The sequence below is a fragment of the Tupaia chinensis genome, unplaced genomic scaffold (assembly GCF_000334495.1).
Source record: "Tupaia chinensis unplaced genomic scaffold, TupChi_1.0 Scaffold143602_1, whole genome shotgun sequence".
NCBI lineage: Eukaryota > Metazoa > Chordata > Mammalia > Scandentia > Tupaiidae > Tupaia > Tupaia belangeri.
The window spans coordinates 2,935,901-2,947,065 of NW_006203448.1; the positions used below are offsets into that span (position 1 = coordinate 2,935,901).

At 59.6% G+C, this 11,165-nt stretch overlaps 1 protein-coding gene across 1 annotated transcript in view; it reads right to left on the bottom strand.

The window, feature by feature from the left end:
- LAMC3 (laminin subunit gamma 3) overlaps window positions 1-11,165 on the bottom strand; it is a 72,147-nt gene that overhangs the window by 29,843 nt on the left and 31,139 nt on the right. Inside the window, exons 8-12 of the mRNA XM_006164351.1 lie at window positions 9,195-9,383; window positions 9,002-9,119; window positions 7,400-7,498; window positions 4,562-4,698; window positions 747-857 (exon numbers count right to left, since the gene is read on the bottom strand). Of these exons, the coding sequence (XP_006164413.1) occupies window positions 747-857; window positions 4,562-4,698; window positions 7,400-7,498; window positions 9,002-9,119; window positions 9,195-9,383 (654 nt within the window). The remainder of the gene's footprint in view (window positions 1-746; window positions 858-4,561; window positions 4,699-7,399; window positions 7,499-9,001; window positions 9,120-9,194; window positions 9,384-11,165) is intronic.

The window sequence follows — 11,165 nt, forward strand, 5'->3', positions numbered from 1 at the left end:
GTGGTGGCACAAGACTGGAGGGGGTGTGTGTGGAACATCCCCAGGCCCGCGTGGAGCGGGATGGGAAGGACGTGACTGGCTGGGGGAACAAAGGATGGGCTCCGGGCTCCTGGTTCTGGTCTGACGCGGGGGCCAGGAGACCACAGTCCCCCTAACTGGTGGCGGGTGTTTCGGAATAACGAGAACTCCCTTCTGCAGGAACCCCATGGCCCTGGTGCAGGTGCAGGGGCTGGTGAGCGGCTGTGGGGCTTGTCTTGGATATGACCATGGCAGTGGGCTCTGTGGGACTGAAGGAGTCCCAGTGGCAAGGCTATGACCCAGAAAATGGGTTTCATCAGACGCTGGGGTCTGAGGGCAGGAGAGTAGTCCCTGACCCTGGAATCTGTGAAGACTGTCGGTTACAGGGTGGGGAATCGAGGCTTGTGGGAGGGCTCCTGGGCTATCCAGCTGGGCCCACGTCATTGAGAGGGGCCACACAGGATGCACCAGCAAGCCAGAGCTGGCGTCAGTGACGGGAATGAGAAAGACGCGGCAGCCTCGAAGCTGGAGGAAGGGGCCATGAGCCAGGGAATGTGGGCGCTTCTAGGAGCCGGAAAAGGCAAGGGGCGGATGTTCCCCTGGAGCCCCTGGAAGGAACCCGACCTGCTGACAGCTTGGTCTGGGCTCCGGGGACCCATCTCAGACTCTGACCTCCAGGGCGCTGGCGGGTAATGGCTGTTCTCAGCCACTGAGTGGAGGACAGGTACCTGGTGCTATGAGCTCCTCCCCGTCTTCAGGGCCCAGGAGGACCCCACTTGGGCTCCACTGTGGGGGGTGCTCCAGGCCCCCCACGCTTCTGGCCCTCCAGCCCTCAGCTCCTGGATAGAAAACAGACACACACACACCCCAATAGCACGAGGCCCTGGTGACTGGTCCGGTGGGGGTCTTGGGGCAGAGGAACCCCGAAAGCAGGAGAACTCAGGGACTCAGCCCTGCTTGGGGCATGGTCATACCTCTAGGCCCACCCCAGCCCATGGTGGATCTGGAGCTCAACAGGAGGACACAGCCAGGACCCCAACACAGGACCTTAGGACATTGGGGCCATCTCTGACAGTATGGATGTGACCTGGTCATCAGAGGATCTGTCCCCATCAGCCCTGACCTCCCAGGTACACGTGCCATGAACCCTGCTGCACAGAGGGCGGCCTCTGTCAGGAAGGGGCCTCTGGCCCCCCATCCCAGTTCAGTCCCAGCCGCGGGACAGCAGTTAGCACTGAGCATAGTCCAGCGAAGAGCAAATGACCTCAAACATGTGCTCTCCGGGGGTAGTGGGGCTGCAGCACCCAGGGCTTGGGGGTGGGGAGGTCAGAAAGAGATACCGGGGCTCTTTGGTGCCAACGGGGTTCTGCTTCTGCAGGGTTTGTGACTCTGGGGAGCTGCTTAACCTCCCTGAGGCGGGATCCTCATCGGTAAAATGAGGGCAATGAAGCACACAGCCCAGGTGGCAGCTCTGGAGGGTCCAAACACCCAGGAGATCCCCGCTGGCATGGACGTCCCCCTGGGGGGTGACTTTTCACCTTCCCTCTCCCCATCTTTCTCTGTGTCTCTCTGGTGGGTGCACACACTCTATGGCAAAAACCTTTTAAAAATTTACAAAGTTATTCTTCACAGAATGGATTTAATAGTGTGACAGGTTCGCTGTGGCTTTAAGTGAATTCATAGATAAATATTTTTGAGACACTCGGTTTTCATCTCTAGTACAGAAAATATCCCTCAATAACCTACTTAATTCAAATGCTCTGGTCCGCAGTAATTTTCAAGATGGAAAAGTTTCAGAACAGTTGGCCAAGGGCGATTGTGACACAAAAATGAAAGGACGGCCCTCAAGCGCCACTTCAGGGCCTGGCTCCAGGTGAGAACAGGTGGCGATAACGTTCTCAGGGCCTAGAAAATGGGACCCGCCAGATACCAACGTCCTGGCCTCCTGGTCCTGACTTCGGCGCAGCGTCCAGCAGAGGGTGCGCTGCACACGTGCCTGGGCCGCCCCTAGGCCGCGACGGAGAACCTGCCCAAGGCCAATGCCCGGCTCAGAGGCCTGGCTCCGGGGACAGAGGCAGAGGAGGTGAGAGGCGCTCCCAGGGGCGTGGCCAGGACGCCACGGGCTCTGCTTTAATGTCCAGTGCAGAGTTCTGCCACCTTGCGGCTCCAGAGCCACCTGGAGCGGGGGACCAAACAGAGGGCCTGTGCCACAGCTAAGAGCAAGGCTCAGGAGCGAGGCACAGGGGCCAGGCCTGTGACTGTCTTCCCTGGGCCTCAGCTCATCTGTGAAACGGCAAGGAGAGGACCCACTAGGGACGCTGAGGTCGCCTGCGTGTGAGGGGTTCAGCACACGCAGCATGTGAGGGGCTCAGCACACGCAGTGTCTGAAGGACGGTAGCTGCTTGGTGACGGAAGCCAGGAGGTAGAGCCTGAACCGCCAGCACCTAGGTATGTCAAGGGAGGCCGGGAAGGCTGACCTTGACAGAGGGACAAATTCCCCTCCAGGATCTGACAGCGCCTGGCACCCTGCAGCCCCCCACCTCCCGAGTGTAAGTGCTGCTGGAGGTGAGAGCTTGGGGGGGGTCACAGGTGGGTACTGGGGTGCACTGAAGGGCAACAGGTGAGCCGCCCTCTCACATGGCCCCATCCAGGCAGTGGCCTGGGGCTCCCTAATATGGGGGCTACGCCTATCCCCACCATCAGACACGAGAGCCCCCCAGAGAAGGACTGTCTTCTCCCTACAGGGCCAGAGGGGCTCTCCTTACCCTGGTGGAAGTCGGAGTAGACGTGGTGCTCCCGGAAGTGGGCAGCGGCTGCACACACCCTGGAGTGGCCATAGCAGAAGCAGCTGCGCCAGCCGGTGGGGGTGTGGGGCGGGCGGTTAAACCCATCAGCCCTGACCTCCCAGGTACACGTGCCATGAACCCTGCTGCACAGAGGGCGGCCTCTGTCAGGAAGGGGCCTCTGGCCCCCCATCCCAGTTCAGTCCCAGCCGCGGGACAGCAGTTAGCACTGAGCATAGTCCAGCGAAGAGCAAATGACCTCAAACATGTGCTCTCCGGGGGTAGTGGGGCTGCAGCACCCAGGGCTTGGGGGTGGGGAGGTCAGAAAGAGATACCGGGGCTCTTTGGTGCCAACGGGGTTCTGCTTCTGCAGGGTTTGTGACTCTGGGGAGCTGCTTAACCTCCCTGAGGCGGGATCCTCATCGGTAAAATGAGGGCAATGAAGCACACAGCCCAGGTGGCAGCTCTGGAGGGTCCAAACACCCAGGAGATCCCCGCTGGCATGGACGTCCCCCTGGGGGGTGACTTTTCACCTTCCCTCTCCCCATCTTTCTCTGTGTCTCTCTGGTGGGTGCACACACTCTATGGCAAAAACCTTTTAAAAATTTACAAAGTTATTCTTCACAGAATGGATTTAATAGTGTGACAGGTTCGCTGTGGCTTTAAGTGAATTCATAGATAAATATTTTTGAGACACTCGGTTTTCATCTCTAGTACAGAAAATATCCCTCAATAACCTACTTAATTCAAATGCTCTGGTCCGCAGTAATTTTCAAGATGGAAAAGTTTCAGAACAGTTGGCCAAGGGCGATTGTGACACAAAAATGAAAGGACGGCCCTCAAGCGCCACTTCAGGGCCTGGCTCCAGGTGAGAACAGGTGGCGATAACGTTCTCAGGGCCTAGAAAATGGGACCCGCCAGATACCAACGTCCTGGCCTCCTGGTCCTGACTTCGGCGCAGCGTCCAGCAGAGGGTGCGCTGCACACGTGCCTGGGCCGCCCCTAGGCCGCGACGGAGAACCTGCCCAAGGCCAATGCCCGGCTCAGAGGCCTGGCTCCGGGGACAGAGGCAGAGGAGGTGAGAGGCGCTCCCAGGGGCGTGGCCAGGACGCCACGGGCTCTGCTTTAATGTCCAGTGCAGAGTTCTGCCACCTTGCGGCTCCAGAGCCACCTGGAGCGGGGGACCAAACAGAGGGCCTGTGCCACAGCTAAGAGCAAGGCTCAGGAGCGAGGCACAGGGGCCAGGCCTGTGACTGTCTTCCCTGGGCCTCAGCTCATCTGTGAAACGGCAAGGAGAGGACCCACTAGGGACGCTGAGGTCGCCTGCGTGTGAGGGGTTCAGCACACGCAGCATGTGAGGGGCTCAGCACACGCAGTGTCTGAAGGACGGTAGCTGCTTGGTGACGGAAGCCAGGAGGTAGAGCCTGAACCGCCAGCACCTAGGTATGTCAAGGGAGGCCGGGAAGGCTGACCTTGACAGAGGGACAAATTCCCCTCCAGGATCTGACAGCGCCTGGCACCCTGCAGCCCCCCACCTCCCGAGTGTAAGTGCTGCTGGAGGTGAGAGCTTGGGGGGGGTCACAGGTGGGTACTGGGGTGCACTGAAGGGCAACAGGTGAGCCGCCCTCTCACATGGCCCCATCCAGGCAGTGGCCTGGGGCTCCCTAATATGGGGGCTACGCCTATCCCCACCATCAGACACGAGAGCCCCCCAGAGAAGGACTGTCTTCTCCCTACAGGGCCAGAGGGGCTCTCCTTACCCTGGTGGAAGTCGGAGTAGACGTGGTGCTCCCGGAAGTGGGCAGCGGCTGCACACACCCTGGAGTGGCCATAGCAGAAGCAGCTGCTGCAGCCGGTGGGGTTGTGGGGCTGCAGGGTAAATGTCCCCGGGCGACATCTGGGATGGGGCCAAGGTTAAATGTCCCCGGGCGACATCTGGAATGGGGCCACATGACTGGATCAGCAGGGGCCAGCGGCGGCCCCAGCTTCCCTAGGAGTCCAGATTACTGGGGACACTGAAAAGGTTTTCAGGACTGCAGGAGCGCTGTGGGGACCAGAGAGTCGCTGACGTTGGCTGACTCCCTGCAGCACGCGGTCGCACCTGAGAGCGCCACACCCCTGGGTGTTAAATTCCAGGCTTCCTCGTGTCGTGTCCGGTCTCCGCTCCAGGAGCCTGTCCAGGGCACAGTGCTGCACGGGCGTGTCCCTGGTCTCCCGCCATATGTGACAGCGTCCCCTCCCCTTGTCTGCCACAACCTTGACACTTTTTGAAAAATACTGGTCGGGCATTTTTAGAATGCCCTTCAGTTTGGGTTCACTTGTCTGATGTTTTCTCATGATTAGACCAGGATCGAAGGTGTCCCGAAGAAACACCCAGAATTGGGGAGGGCCCTTCCCACGGCACATGGGGTACAGCTGCAGTGATGTTCATCTCCGCCCCTGGTTAGGGCGCAGTCACAGGTGTCCCCTAACCCCCCAGCTCCCAGGATCCTGGGCACACACACACCTGGTATGTTCGCAGGTTGACTCGGGACCCAAACTCGTGGTCGGCCATGTGGTTTCCAGCCCTGCAGTTCGGTACACCACAGCCTGGGCCATCAGGCCGGGTCAGTAACTAACAAGGAGCTGGTCCAAGGTTATGAAAATCCCTTGGCTCCTTGTAAAGGTCCTTCCCTCCATGTCAGCGCTCACAGCTCTAGACTAGAGGCGACGTGATGTTCTGACAGCGGTTTTCAGTTGACCTCATTCCTTCTATGTTCATTTTATTTTTAAAAAATTATTTAAAGTTAGTTTATTTCTTTCATGAGCAGAGAGAGATAGCAACCCCAACAGGGTGCCAACACCAAGATCCAGCCCTATCCAGTCCTGGGCCACAGGCACACGCATGCTCGGCACGCTTAGGGAGGGCCCTGGACGTGAGCTCGGAACCTCCACGGGGATGGGCTTTGCAGCGCGTTGGGCTCCACGGCAATGCCGTTTCCTGGCCTTCGCCCCTTCAGCAAAGACGACTCGCCCTTGGCCCGTCCATCTGCCGTCACCTGCTGACGTGGGTGTGGGCTCTGCATACTCACTCTGTCCTTTGGGTTATAATCTGATACTACCAGCTCTTACTGTGTTACTTGAATTGATCAGCCTGGGGGAGGGAAGCCCTTTCAGGTTGGCTATGTGTTCGTCACACAGGCCCCAGGCTGGCTGGGTTTGGCCTGTGCATGTCTGTTTTTGTTTTTGAGCACGTCCTTGCTGTCCAGCACTGCAGGACTTTCTAGGCCCGTCTGGAGTTTTTGCTGCCTGAGCCTGAATCAGCCATGTCTCCAAGTAGCCCGGAGGAAACAGTGTTTCACAAATTCAGATTCCTGGCCTGCTTAGAGGCCGTGGAGGAATCTGATTCCCGAGGCACTGTGGACAGCCCTGACACCCAGCCAGTTCAGGCGAACACACCTCACCAAGCCCTCCCACTTCACAAACGGGCGAGCAGGCTGAGGACAGGCAGCGCTCAGGGCCATAGGTGGGCTCTGGCTCCCGGCGCCACTCTGCCCTGCACTTGCGCTGTCTCTGTAGGGAGGAAGACCCTGTAGGGACCACACGAGGGGCAGCTGGGGCTAGCCACGGTGAGAGTCAAGGCCAGGGCCCAGCCACATGGCTGCGGCATGGTGAAGGGCTTCAGAGCCGAGAAGAGCAGATGGCATGAACCCAAGAAGGCAAAGCCGGGTGTCTGCCGTGCACTGCTGGGGCTCAGAGGCTTCAGATCACTTCACAAAGGAAGGTGACAGACATGACTGGGAAAGACGCCTTGCCTTGTTGATCTTCAGACATCCCAGTGGTACCATGACAGGACTGAGGATGTCAAATGGGCTCAAATCTCAGCTCAGTTGCTGGGGCTTTCTTGAAGCAGGGCATTAGGAGGGATCCTGAGGTTATAGTAGGGCTCACGGTAAAGAGTGCTGTGATGTCTGCCGTGGGTGGGAAAGGGAGCGTTGTGTCAGTGCTCCACCAGTGATGCCTGCCGTGGGTGGGAAAGGGAGCGTTGTGTCAGTGCTCCACCAGTGATGCCTGTCGTGGGTGGGAAAGGGAGCGTTGTGTCAGTGCTCCATTAGTGATGCCTGCCGTGGGTGGGAAAGGGAGCGTTGTGTCAGTGCTCCACCAGTGATGCCTGCTGTGGGTGGGAAAGGGAGCGTTGTGACAGTGCTCCATTAGTGATGTCTGCCGTGGGTGGGAAAGGGAGCGTTGTGACAGCTCCCTCAGCAACGTCTGCCGTGGGCAGGGAATGGAAGGTGATGATACGTATCGCTGTGTTTTGGCTGTGTCTGGTGTAGATGATCTTGCCTATCCTTTCCAGTTCTTTCTCAGGATCCAGAGCGAGGATGTTTTCTCGGCTCATGAACCATCGGTGGTGGGGGGTTAGAATATAAACAGTGCCAGAAAGCCTCTGGGTGGCTTCTTGATGGCAGACCCACAATGCCCCAGGAAGGATGCAGCATGAGGGGGTTTCTAAGTCCCTGAGGATCGTGCCTCGCTCCTGCCCCCACTCCCCAGCCTTGGTGCCTCTGCAGTGACCCCCAGGTCATGCCCAGCAGGCTCACCGGTGAATGGCCACCCACCTGTCACACTGGCTGCCTTCCACGTTCTCTTTGCAGGGGCAGCGCCCACTCCGAGGGTCGCAGGTGCCCAGGCTGCCGGCAGGATTACAGACGCAGGGTCTGCCAGAGAGGGATAAGGAACAGCGTCCGGTGAGGAACTTCGGGGTGAGAGTGACTCATCCTCAGAAGACACTTCCCATCCTGCCCCGTTCCTAAGACTGGCAGGCAGGTTGACCTGCGAGCTGCCCGCTGGCTGTGCTGTTCCCACTTTGCCCAAGGACCCACCCTCGCCCACTCCAACGGTGCCCTCCTGCCTGCCCCGGCCCTCCACTCACTCCATCGGTAGGTCCAGAAGTCCACCCAGCCAGCCATTCGCCTTCCCACCCTTACTACTATTAGTATTGATGTATTTACTTTCAAAATTTTGCCAGAGGACATGTGTACTGGCCAGAGACAGAGCGAAAACAATCAAGTCCCCACGTGGGATGGCCACCCTGCAATCCCTTCTCCATCTCTCCCTCCTTTCAGGATTTTTGGCATGCATGCACACGTGCCTGGTGTTTTTTATATATAGCGTATTAATTTATTTACATTTGAATCACAGTACATCATTACAGTGGTGCCTGGCGTGTTTTCAAAGCTGCTACGTCCAAGACTTGAACCACATGGGATCCAGCCACTTTAACCACCAGGCCAAGGGGCCGGCCCATCCTTCCATGCTTCATCAACCACTCAGTCACTCGCTCAACCCTCCACGCACCTTTCCGTCCATCCGTCCACCCTCTACTCACCGCCTATATCGTGCCTCTCACCCCCCCATTCACCCGCCCATCTGCAAAGACATGGTTCCTGCTCTCGGGATCCCACAGACCAGCGAGGACAGACGGGTGGACAGGCAGACATCACACTGTGACATGAACTATGTTAGGAGACACAGAGGCCATGGCAGTGCCGAGGAGGGCAGGTGACCCAGCTGAGGGGTGCAGTGAGGAGGGGTGCGGTAAGGAGGGCTGTGGTGAGGAGGCGGCGTGGGGAGGAGAGGGCGCGGTGAGGAGGGGTGTGGTGAGGAGGCCGCACGGTGAGGAGGCCGTGCAATGAGATTCCAGAGGGAGCAGCCCCTCCGCTGAGAACTGAAGGATGAGCGAGAGCTGCTAGCGGGCTGGAGAGAGGCAGCGGTGGGCGAGTGAGCCAGGGTGGGAGGGACAGCACGTGCAAAGGCCCACGGCCAGAGACCCTGGGGGCATCCAGTCCTGTCTGATGGCCAGTGCTGTGCCAGAAGCACCAGGTGTCCTGCAGGACCCTGCGAGGACTCCCCACACTCCCCAACACCTCTTCACTGCCTTTCAGGGATGCAGGGAGACTGCTATTAGCCAAGGCCGCATCCATGTGGAAGTGCTTCCACGCTGACGACAGCCCCTCTCTCTCTCTCTATTTTTTTGGCCCTACCCAATGTCTCTTGTGTCCTCCCCCCGCCCCAAGGGACTGGACGTCTCTATCCCCACCAGGACTGGGACTGGGCAGCTGCAGGATAAGGAAATGCTGAAGACAGGAGGCGGGCAGGGGGAGACAGTGACGCCTCAGCCCAAGCACACCACTGGGGGTCACTCCCGCGGCCGCTCTCACCTGCAGCCACCCTCGCTGAGTGAGTGGAAGCCGGGCAGGCAGCGGTCACACTTCCAGCCCGTCACAGTGGGCTTGCAGGGGCAGGTGCCCGAGTCGTCGCACTGGAGCCGCAGGGAGCCTGGGGGAGGAAAGGCACAGGGCAGCGGAGTCCAGAGCAGGGCGAGGGCGGGGAGGTGGGTGGCAGGCCCCTCACCTGCTGGGTGGCAGTCACAAGGCTGGCAGGGCATGTGCTGGTCCCAGCGATAGAAGTTCTCCTGGCAGTGCTCACAGTGCGGCCCTGCTGTGTGGTCACGGCAGTGCCCACAGCGGCCGCCATGGCCTGTGCTGCGGAAGAGCTCCCGGTCAAACGAGCACTCCTCAGAGCGACCGCTGCAGTTGCAGGCTGTGGGCAGGAGGCAGGGAGGCTGTGAGCAGCCCTGGCACATGGCCTGTGCCACTCAGCCTTCCCGTGCAAGGGAGAGGCAGCTCAGGGAAGGGCAGGATGTTCATATGGAATTCAGGCCCAGCTTGATCAAGGATATGAGGACCAACAGGCTGATCTTCCAAAACAGGACACTCTCAAAGAGCTAACGGGGCGCCATTAATAAATATGCACTCGAAGAGCCAAGGGGACACCGTCAACACTTCCTAGACACAGGGCTCGTGTGGTCCCCTGGTCAGGGTTGGAGAATGGCCACCTTCTGGAACGGTAGCACGGCCCACTTTAAAATCCCTTGTGGTTTTTCCACGCCATAAAAATAGTATAAACCTGGCCCTGGTGACCGAGCTCACTCAGGCACACAGACAGGAGTCCGCCGCATTTCCTTGCGGTCCCTGGAAGGTGTACACGGAGGACTGACTCCGTTTCAGCTGCCGTAGCAGGGAAAGGTACAGTGCCCCACCCCCGCCAGCATCACGCTGCCCACAGTGAGCACGTGCAAACCCCTTGGGCACAGAGCCGCGAGAGAAGCAGGGGCTCTGGGAGCTGAAGGGAGGAAGCCTTGCCCATGCAGTGTGATGGATCGCCTTCCTGGAGGGAGTCCCAGCCGGGCTGCACCTCCAGCTGAGGAGGAAGGAGGTGATCAGGTGCGGAGAGGGAGTGGCAGAGTGGCCCAAGCAGGAGGTGACAGTCTGCAGGAAACTACACCGGCCAGAGAAGCACGGCTGAGGCTGGCTGTGGTGGGCAGGGAGGGGGGCGGAAGAGCTGGGTTCAAGGAGGCTGGGCCGCCGTGGTCAATGGAGTTCAGCTTGGAGCAAGGAGGAGCCTTGGGAGGGCTGACGCTGGAGACGCATGCACTTAAATCAGCACTTCAGAAAGAGCCTCGGCTGCAGGGAGAGGAGAGGAGGGAGCTCTGGGCCCCAGGAGGGGTGACAGGGCCCGGGCCAGCACTGGCTGTAGGGAACAGAGGTGGGCTGCAGGGGTGTTCACGAGACAGGTCCTCTGGCTTGCAGGTGTCCCCAAGAATCCGTGTGTTACAACCCGGCAAGCTGGTGAGCTCCGTGTGCAGAGGTAACGCCCCGCTCAGGGCACCAGAGCCCAAGTGGCAGCTGCACTCGGAGCCCTGGCCCCATCAGCCAGAAGTGCACCAGGCACGCGTGTGAGTGCCCACACCCAGTGGGCCAGAGACAAGGGAGGGGATCGTGGTGGTGTGACGGACTCGGGAGACCCCCCCCACCCCAAGCTCTATCATGAATAAGGAAAGAATATTCTGTGAGCCATGTGAGGTGGCGAGGGTGGAGCCCTATCCGACATGGTGTTGAAAGGTGGGGCCTTGGGGAAATGCACCAGAGTGACTGGGTCCTGCTGGGTTCACAGGCAGAGGGGTGGGCGCTGACTCAGACACGTGCTGCTCTGCCCCAGCTCCCGCCCCTGCCCTCCATCCCTGACGAGACCCTCCCCAGATATGCCCGGACCTCCGCCCTGAGCTCAGTCAGCTCTGCTTTTCAGCCCACCCAGACCTGAGGATCAGGGGCTGCCGGGGCCAGGGCTAGGGCTGGGCTGGGGGTCGGGGGTCAGGTGCAAAGCCCTAGCTCCAAGGCTAGTGACTGGAGGATACAGTTGTGACCAAAGGGGTGATAACACAGCAGACACAGGCTGGCCTTACGTGTCCCCACCACAGTGACAGGCGTGGGCTCAAACATGCGAGCCAGCCGGCACCACTTCCTTAGGCCTCGAGGAATCCCT